Below are 10,653 nucleotides of genomic sequence, written 5' to 3'. Positions count from 1 at the left end.
TTCCAGAAAACTGCAGGCCAACTTCTTGAAGGTCAGACAGCTCACTCCTTGTACATTTCTAGGTGTTAATGAACTTGTCCAGCCCGACTGGGGGCGGGGGGAAGAAATCACATCCCGAATAAGACCTTCTCAATTCTCCCCCACTCCCCACCCCAAAAGATTAATTTCCCTTTAAAATGATTCAGTGTAGCCTTGAATATATCATTGTTGTACTTGTACTTGCAAACATGGCAACGATCTTTAATGCAGTTAAATAAATAAATATGCTGTGTACCTCAAACAGACGCCATACACAATCCTGGTACAACTCTATCTCTCTCGATTGTTTCAAGCGATTACTAAAGCCCTCATTGAGGTTAATGATTACATACATTCGTGCTGAACAGAAGTCCCGGTTTCAAATTACTCATTTTGGCTTCTGGGGACGAGCACGCCTTCATCAACGTGCGCGCCTACATACAACCCCCACCCCCACTGTCTCCCTCAACCCAACCCCTTGGTGGACGTGTGATTTTCTCCGAGCGCGCTCTCAGGGGCCCCTCCTGTTTATTCCCTGGTCAGACCCGAGAAGAGCTGAACAGAAAAGGGAAGGAGGACGGAACATATTCTAAGGAGATTGTAGACACAACGAATTGCGTGCAGCTAGAAATCGAGAGACAACAAGGGAAACAAAACCGGCTTCCAAAATGAATCCATCTTGCGCCAGATGTAAAAAGATTGTCTACCCGACTGAAAAAGTCAACTGCCTGGACAAGGTGAGCTGGAAGCGGCACGATGCTTGAAGGGCTCTTCCCAAGCAGTTACATTGTAACTCGTCAGTTACATTGTTGATAATTGTAACCCCTCAGTTACATTGTAACTCGTCAATTACATTGTTGCCAATTGTAACTCGTTCGTTACAGTGTTGCAAACCCCTATCTCGATTTCCGCTTCTTTTTCTTCGATTTGCTACATTTTGTAACATTCGCCGTTGAAGGCGCCAAGGAGGCGGAAGTATATCACTCTCCTCTCCCTTAAACCACTGAACCTATATTTCTCCTTAGTTCGACCTAGGGAAACGACTTATTCAGATTTTTAAAATTAGTTTATTTTTCTTCTGAGTTTTCTTTTAGCAGAAACTCCTCATGCTGGCTGCGCGCATTGCTGAGTTTTCAAATTTTGCCGTGCTCGTTTTTCTCTAAAGGCTTCAATCTTAATTAACAGTTTTAGAAATAAATCCTTTAGTGACTGTGTTGGACTTAAACTTCCAGGAATCAAAATCAAGGTAGTTCAGTGGTGAGGTTTTGGAAAATTATGTAATTTTTATAGGAGGTTAGGTTTTAAAGGGCGTGGATCGATTGATCATACCCTACTTTCAAAACTGAATCTGGAGCTGTTTTATGGGCTGAATTTCTTTTGTCTGGGGACTGTTGTATTTTCATGACATCCCAATCTTATGACTAAGCAGCAGGCTTATTGCCCACTCCTGACCCCTGCTCCAAAAAGTACTTTTAAAAGCAATTTTCAAAACGGCCATTGAATTTTCTTGCTATTCACCCGACCACCCACCTCCAGAAGTTTTCCCTTGGCTAGATTAAGAATCAAGAAACTTTTGATCATCCCCTGTGACACCTGTAGTGATATTGTTATTGGACAGTGTTTACATAAATAGCATGTTATATTTTTAAAAAGAAGTGTGGTGTTTTTAACGGTTCCTTTAAAAATGAAGTGCAATGCTGATTGCGAAAAATAAATTTTTCTGACTTGGATTACAAGGGAAAAACCTATAAACACCAATGAATGGAAATAACTGATTTTTGCTAAGTCTCCTCACCCTATCAGATCAATATTGTTGGTGCCTGGGGTCAATCTGTTCAGGAATATTCCACTGTTGTGTGTGCTGCACACTGATGTGTATCAGTATGCTGACCAACTATGGAAATGAATACAAAAACAAAATCCTGTGGTTGCTGGAAACCTGAAATAAAATGCTGGAACTAGCTTGTCTACTTTTTGATGAACGACTATCATCTTGATCTGTTCATGCTGTTTCCCTGTCCACTATGTTGCTGACCCACTGAGCATTCCTAGCTGATTTACACGTGGATGAATGCGAATCAACAGAGATCAGTGAAGGCATCTGGGGAGTCGGTCCTTTAATTGAATTCCCCCATTTTCCTACACAAATGTTTGAGATCATGTGGCCTGTTGTAGCACAGTCATCCTCACTGAGCTCAACTAATTGACACATGAAGTAAATCTGATGTCTTCCTGCTGACATGGCTCATTAACCACATTCTGTATTTACTTGCAGCGCCATTGTGGGAAGTGTTGTAACTTCTCTTGACAATAGCGTGAGGTACACAACTGTGCAATACTAGCTTTTCTAATTAGTAGGCTTCTCAAACTGATGGCTTTGGTGATTCTGACCTTGGACTACCAGATTTGATTGGGTGAGATTTTGTGGTCAAAGGTGAAGCCATCGCCTGAGCTGCTGATCCTGAGGTGAACTACTCAAAAAGTGTGGACTTTCCCTTTTTCCATGATCCATTTTAATCTGGGATCAATAACAGTGATGTCAGCAAGTGTGGGACACAGGCATTGAGGTACTTTGAGATAACAAGCCAGGAAGTTAAAAATGTTCACCTTTAAATTTTAGATGGGGAGTCTTGCATTTATATAGCACCTTTCTTGGCTGCTGTATGTCTCAACATGCTATAACAGCCAACTTTTGACTGGACCTTTTGTGGTCACTGTCATCTTGGAAAAGAGAGAGCCAATTTTCACGCAAACAATCCCACAAGCAGCAAAGAAATCATGACCAGATACTTTTTATTTCTGTGAAAGTGGTTGAGAAAGAAATATTGGCTTGTACCTTGGATGTAACAGCTATACAAATCTTTTGATAGAGGATTTTATCTTGTTCTCAGTTGAGGGCTCCAGATTGCTATCTGTCCCAAAGATCTGACTGTACAGCGTTTTCTTAATACAGCATTGGCTGTCAACTGTGGTTTTTGTGTTTCTGTCTTTGGTGAGAATTGAACTCTCAATGTTGTGACTTGAGTGTGCATTTGTTACAGACTGAGCCACAGCTGACAAATTAATTGGATTTAGAAATAAAATATCAATATAATCTTCAAATCATGTTATAAATATGTGGAAGGTTAAATTTAATAGAGAAATTAAAATTTTATAAGTGTAAAATTAATTTTATAGAGTCAGATGAAGGTTCTTTTGCAGTAATTATGAAGTTAATATACTATGCCATGAAACAGCCAGGTACACTTCATTCAACAAGGTGTAACCTTTTTTTTCAGGGTTTTAACCATGAGACTAACAGTGTAGTACTCAAAGCTCACATCTGTTGAGAGATTTTGAAGGAAAAAATGCTGGAAAGTAAGTGTTCATTGCCAATGAGTCTGGGAGAAAGCGAGGACTGCAGATGCTGGTGATCAGAGTCAGATTAGATTAGATTACTTAGTGTGGAAACAGGCCCTTCGGCCCAACAAGTCCACGCCGACCCGCCGAAGCATAATGCACCCAGACCCATTCTCCTACATTTACCCCTTCACCTAACACTACGGGCAATTTAGCATGGCCAATTCACCTAACCTGCACATTTTTGGATTGTGGGAGGAAACCCACATAGACACAGGGAGAAAGTGCAAACTCCACACAGTCACCTGAGGTGGGAAATGAACCCGGGTCTCTGGCGCTGTGAAGCAGCAGTGCTAACCACTGTGCCACCGTTCCACCAACAAGTGTGGTGCTGGAAAAGCACAGCTGGTCAGGCAGTATCCGAAGAGCAGGAGAATTAATGTTTTGAGAATAAGCCCTTTATCAGGAAGGGCTGACGAAGGGCTTATGCTCAATGTTGATTTCTTGATCCTTGGATGCTGCTTGACCTGCTCTGTTTCTCCTACATCACACTCTTCGACAATGCGTCTGGGCTTAGTTTGTGATGTGCCAACTCCAATCCAAACACCCTACTTAAAAAAAAATCATCTGCCCTTGTATGTTATGGATGATGTCTTGGACCTGTAGTGGAGAATGATTTGTCTCTAGATTCATATCCTGGTATGAGATTACCCTCCAAGTTACAAGTAAGAAATTTTGCTGGAATTTGGCAGGCAAATAATTTTATGTATTTAGTGCCTTGCCTGGCCTTGAGGATGATGAACTTCTTGAAAAGTTGCCACTGTTCTGTGCGAGGGGAAAACCTGGGAGCCAATGCATGCACAGTAAGATCCCATAAACAGGAATGCTGTTGAATGTTGTTTTAAGGATAAATATTGGGCAGGAAGCCAAGTCCTGCTTCCTCCTTGCAAATTATCCCAAAGCACTATTTTGAGATAAACTGTGAAAACTAGGAGGACTTTGGTTTGACTTTCACCTGAATGGAGGTCTCTTTTAACAATGCAGTGTTCCTTCAGTACTGCATTGATATATTAGTCTTCTTATGTACTTAGGATCTGAATGATGTTTGACAGCGTGAACATCTGACATTGTGCTGCCGTTGATCCATTGCTGGCATATTGTTGTACAACAGGCAGAAACATGTTGTGAATATGTCGGTACTGGTGGATGTCAGATTGCAGCAGAGAATAAAGCCATGGTTTTGATTCCTTGCCCAGGAAACTTGGTTAGAATGCTCGCATGCTCCAGTTCATTGAATTCTTATACTGTGGAAAGAGGTTCTTCATCTTAACAAGCCCATACCGACCCTCCAAAGAATAACCCACCAAGACCCATTGCCCCTACCCTATACTTACCCCTGACTAATATACCTAACCCATACATCACTGAACACTATTGGCAATTTAGTTAATTCACCTTAGCTACACTTCTTTGGATTGTGTGAGGAAACCGGAGCACCCAGAGGAAACCCACACAGACACAGGGAGAATGTACAAACTCCAAACAGACAGTCGCTCGAGGCTGGAATCGAATCCGGGTCCCTGGCGCTGTGAGGTAGCAGTGTTAACCACTGAGTCACCGTGCTGTTGTTCATGTCACCAAAACATGAAGTGTGCTATGGGCTTCAGACAGCATTTTACGTTGGAACGTAGGAGCAAGAGTAGACATTTCGAGCCAATTTTGACCTTCAATAAGATCATTGTGTCCTCAATTCTACTCTCCTTTGTTACTGTAACCCTGAAGAAAAGGAACATTCCAGTCAGGTCTTGCTCAGCATGTTCTGTTATCTCAACTTTTATAGATATTTTAATTAATCTGTTCAGACACATTATGACACATCTCTGGGATGTGAAGCCAGGTCTTCTGGTCTAGAGGTTCGGACACTGGTGCTGTGCTAAAAGGGCCCTTTGTATTCTTGGGATTTCTTTCACACTCTTTCTCTCAAGGCTTCGTAACTTGTGATGGATTATAGCTACTACTAGACCTCCGGAGCATCAGCAAATTGGTTTTCGGTGTGTTATCAGCTATTGTAATGTTTTCAGCCAATTTTCAAGGAAACACACTTTTTGCAATAGAATTATCGAGTGATTTGTAATTTTTTTAACAACCTCAGGATGCCACACAACACTTTACAGGGGGTTTCTAATTTATGAATGTCTGATTTAAAAACCCTTAAGATCCTGTATTAATGAACAGCTCCATTTATGATGTCCCACGTTGTGTTCCAACTTGCATACAAATCAACTTGCAAAGGAACTCGAACAGAACCCATTCCCAACCGGGGGACTGTCTGTACAGTTAATGATACACTTTTATTAAGTGTAGTCACTGTTGCAATGTTGGAAAGGCAGCTACAGATTAGTGCACAGCAGGCCCCTGAAGAAAGCAATGTGATCATGACCACATCATCCCATTGAACAGCACACTGGAGAACTCCCTGCTCTTAATGACTCAATGTATCACATGAAAGGTAGCATTCTGGTCAGACAATCCCTCAACGTAGCATTAAAATGCCACTCTGCATTATGAGTTGAAATCTTGGAATGGTTCTTGAACCCATTGCCTTACTGACTCAGCAGAAAGAAATACAAGTAAGATGCCTGGCTAATTTTCTTTTATCCCCTTACTCGTTATTGGGTCTCAGCTGTCACTATGTGTAACACTCCTGTCTCTGTGTCAAACAATGTGGGTCCCTTACTCATCGGATTGCTTGATAGCATTGAGGCTGATACACCAGCATACTTCGTAAGAGATTGTTGCATTGCTAATGAGAATGTAAAGATGCCAGTGTCTTTTCCTAAAAGCAGTGGCTAATTCTCGACAAGCTTCAATCTTCAACCAATGTCACAAAAGTCAAATGAACTGGTCATTTGTGTTGATGTCTGAAATGGTTGTCTGATTTGTGCATTTAACATTTTCAAATTATTAATTACACGTGTGTATGATGCTAAATGGAGCAGTCGACTAGATGAGTTAAATGGCTAAGTCTGCTTCTGGATCTTATGGTCTGTGTGAAACCATTGAAGGAGAGGCAGTGATGTAATGGTACTGTCACTGCAATCCAGGACCCCAGCCCAATACTCTGGGGACATCTGTTTGAATCCCCCATTTCTGGTGGAATATGAATTCAAAAAGGAAAAACCTGGAATAAAAAGCTGGTCTCATGGTGCCCACATAACCACTGTGGATTGTCATTAAAAACCCAACTTCAGGGAAGGAAACCTGCCATCATAACTTGGTCCTACTTTACATGTGAGTGAGATTTCAGGCTCCAGCAATATGATTGACTTTTAACTGCCCTCTGGGCAATTAGGGGTGGGTAGTAAATGCTCTTCTAGTTGGCGCTGCCCACACCACATAAATGTTGTTAGAAAGTCACTCTAATATAAAGATGTCATAAACCAATTGAAGGTGAAATATGAACATGGTATTGTAGCTTTTAAGCATGGTAAAATGTAACCATGCAAGTGCAGCAAGTAATTAAGGCAAATGGAATTGTCTTACTAGGAGGTTGGAGTTTAAAAGTTGTGAAGTCATGTTGCAACTGTCCAGGGTATTGTGAGACCGAGCATGGATTACTATATGAAGTTTTGATCTCTATGTTGAAAAGGATAGTGGCTTTGGAGGTGGAGATTCACTAGACTGATTCTAGAACAGCTAAACATGTTTATTCTGTGTTCATTAGTATTTAGAGGAAAGTGTTATTGATCTTATTTAAACATACAGGATTGTAAGGATGCTTGACAGAAGTAGATGTTGAGATTTTTCAATTAGGGGACGTGGTTTTACTGAATAAAAGTGCATTCATTTTCTTGTTGAGATGTCTGCGAATGCCTGGAATTCTCTACTCCAGAGAGTTGTGGAAGTGAGAGGAGTTTGTTGGACTTTAAAATATTAGGGAATGAAGGAGCTAGCATGTCTCAAAAAAAAGAGTTGAGGCCTGGGACAGATCAGCCATGATTTTATAGAAAGACCACACAGACTCAAAAGGCTGAATGGCCTAGTCTTCCTCTTTTTTTTTAAAACTTATTTTAATGATCCATCTGTTCAGAGGCGCTATTACACACCTCTGGGGCAGGTGGGGCTTGAACCCCAGCGCCTCGATCCAGGGGTAGGGACACTACCACTGCACCACAAGAGGGCCCCTCTTTCTGTTATTTCAAACAGCTACAGTGATGCAGGCTCGAAGGGCAGAATGGGCTACTCCTGCACCTATTGTCTACTTAAACCTGCGCATGTTTGCTCACCATGGTGACTTGATGTAATGAATATCAAAATCTCGACCAGTATTATCAACAGACTTATCTGGTCATGATTACAATGTTGTTTTGAAATCATTCTCTGCCCAGATGAGCTGACAATTTCCTACGTGTAGCAATGAATACAATTCAAAATGAATTCCCTGTCCTCATCAGGAAAGCTGATTTGGAAGTGCAACCTTTTTGTTTTTGCTTTAAATTCTGTTACAGTAAAGGTTTGCCAGAGAATTATTTCTAATGTAAAATGCATCCTCTGTTCTCAAACAGTTAGTTATTGAAGTGAGGACCTACCACATGCTGCTGTAATTGCAATTCAGAATTTGTGTGGACAGTAATTAACAGAAAGTCATACACAAATTGGAGGGTTAGGTAGTGGCCTGATTAGCTCCGTGGCAATTACTCCAACTAAATGAATTGAAATCAGACAGGGAAAAATCTTGGTTATCTTGGGGTCCTTCCAACCCCATAGTTAGTTAGATAAAGGTATTCAGTGAGTTGTGTTTGAGTCATGATTGGCTGAAGTTGTGAACTCCCTGCAAAATCCCCTTTCCCTCCAGAACAGACTGTGTAGCATAGTCTGGGGTATTAGGAGCTGAAAATAAATAGCTTGTGTAATTTACACAAACACCTGCTATCTTTAAGTTGGCTACTTATTAAGAAATCTAACAGACAATCAAATACTGACACAATTATTTAAATTTGATTGCATGTAGCAGCCAAAATGAGACATCTCCAGTAAACAGATTAAGCTTCCCAATTCGACTTGGCCACTAACTACCCTATTTAATGGTGGCATTTAGCTATGATTCCAACCAATAGTGTTTGTATCTCAACGTGTCCAGGGTCTGATCGATGAGCAGTGTTGTTCTCTGAAGTTCTGTTCTCAAGGAATCCTGCAGTTGAATTCTTACACAATTTTCCATCCTTCAAGTTTGAGGTGTGACATTATTGATGATCCTTTAAATTCTTTCTTCCAAGTCTGCAGCTTGCCAACCTATCAGAAGTAGCTACCTTGTTTCTTTTTACATTTTGGCATTAACTGTCTTTTTGAAGACACAGCTTTCTTCTAATTAACTCCTTAAATTCTTCTGCAGGGCAGTCAGTTATTCTTGTGGCATAAAGCAGCCATTTATCAAACAATTGTTAAAAGTTTTCTTCATGTAGCTTCAACTTCTTTTCGTAGACTTGGCTAATTACTTTCAATTCCTGTATAAATTTATCCTTGTCCCTTTAATAGTTTATTCCAGACAGAATTATTGCATATCTCAATCCAGAAACAGTTATTAAAATTCTGTCCTTTAGCCCTATAGAATAATCAATGCCATTCATGCTAAGTGAGCTTGACAATAGATCCATACTCAAAATGTTCAGTAATATTGAATGGACCCCAGGTCTACATTGGGCATGGATCTATTATCAGACTGACTTAGCATGAATGGCATTGATTATTCGATAGGGCTGAAGGACCGAGAATTGGGCAGTAATGTGAATTATTTCCACAAGTAAGAATTTGATCCTCACTGAATGGGGGAAAAAAAACAAAACTGTTGATGAAGAAATTTCTCCTCATCTCAGTCCTAAATGGCCAAGCCTATATCCTTAAACCGTGACCCCTGGTTCTGTACTCCCTCATCATCAGGAAGGTTCTTGTCATTCCCAAGTGCTTCACAGTCAATGAGTTACTTTTTGAAGTGTCGTTATTGTTCTAATTCTTTTGTGTATTCATGGGCGTTGCTGGCTGGGCTAGCGTTTATTGTCCATCCCTGGTTGCCCTTGAAGGTGGTGGTGAGCTGTCATCTTGAACTGCTGCAGTCCATACACTGAATGTGTTTAAAACAAAGTTAGGTTCTTGATTAGTAAGGTGATCAAGGGTTATGTGGAGAAGACAGGAGAAACATATAAGCTGTGATCAATTGGCAAATCCGATTCGATTGGCTAAATGGCCTAATTCTGGTCCTGTGTCATTTGGTCTTGGATAGTGTCAAGCTTCTTGTGTGTAGTTGGAGGTGCAGTAATCTAGGCAAGTGGGGAGTATTCTATCGCCCTCCTGACTTGTGTCTTGTAGATGGTGGACAGGCTTTGAAGAGTCAGGAGATGAGTTACTCACCACAGTTTTCCTACCTCCGACCCACCCTGTAGCCACTTTATTTATGTATGTCTGTCTGTCTGGTTGACTTTCTAGTCATTGGTAATCCCCAGAATGTTGTAACGAAAAGGAATAAGACATCCAGTTTGAACAGAATAAGACCCTATAGCAATAGCAAGTGATCTGTAGCTAATGCCAAAAAGTCAGATCATGTGAGGAATTGATTTGTATTTGAATTGCATGTATTTGTATTATAAGGAAAAGCTGAGGGACCTGGGTCTGTTCTCATTGGAGAGAAGAAAGCTTAGAGGGGATTTAATAGAGGCATACAAGCTGATCAAAGGATTAGATAGGGTAGACAGTGAAAGTCTTTTTCCCAGGATGATGTCCGCTTGGATAAGGGGGCATAGGTACACATTGAGGGGGTGATTTAAGACATGTCAGAGGCAGGTTCTTTACACAGAGTGATAAGGGTGTGGAATGCCCTGCTTGCCAATGTAGTTAACTCAGCCACGTTAGGGGCATTGTAACAGTCTTTGGATAAGCGCATGGATGATAATGGGATAGTGTAGGGATTGGGCTTAGATTAGTTCACAGGTCGGTGCAACATCAAGGACCGAAGGGCCTGTTCTGTGCTGTATTGTTCTGTGTTCTACGTACAATGGATGGATGCCATGATGAGTGGGGTTTCGGAGTTGGTAAATTAGGTGAGGAATTGAGAGAAAGTGAGGACTGCAAATGCTGGAGAGTAAGAGTCGAGAATGTGTTGCTGGAAAAGCACACCAGGTCAGGCAGCATTAAAGGAGCAGGAGAATCTATGTTTCTGACATAAGCCCTTCATCAGGAATGCTGAGATGAGGAAATGTCAAGTTTTAGGGTTTTGGGGATGTCTTTAGAGACTGGATATTCATT

The 10,653-nt window shown here is 41.1% G+C and overlaps 1 protein-coding gene across 1 annotated transcript in view; it reads left to right on the top strand.

Moving 5' to 3' along the window:
- Nucleotides 1-478: 478 nt before the first annotated feature.
- The window catches only part of LOC132830726 (LIM and SH3 domain protein 1-like), a 155,488-nt gene continuing 145,313 nt past the window's right edge, over nucleotides 479-10,653 (top strand). The window contains exon 1 of the mRNA XM_060848558.1: nucleotides 479-755. Within this exon, the coding sequence (XP_060704541.1) occupies nucleotides 687-755 (69 nt within the window). The 5' untranslated portion in view covers nucleotides 479-686. The remainder of the gene's footprint in view (nucleotides 756-10,653) is intronic.

Source organism: Hemiscyllium ocellatum, chromosome 32 (assembly GCF_020745735.1).
Source record: "Hemiscyllium ocellatum isolate sHemOce1 chromosome 32, sHemOce1.pat.X.cur, whole genome shotgun sequence".
In the NCBI taxonomy this organism is placed as follows: Eukaryota; Metazoa; Chordata; class Chondrichthyes; order Orectolobiformes; family Hemiscylliidae; genus Hemiscyllium; species Hemiscyllium ocellatum.
Note: the sequence above shows the minus strand (reverse complement) of the source record. Positions and strands in the feature narration are given on the sequence as shown.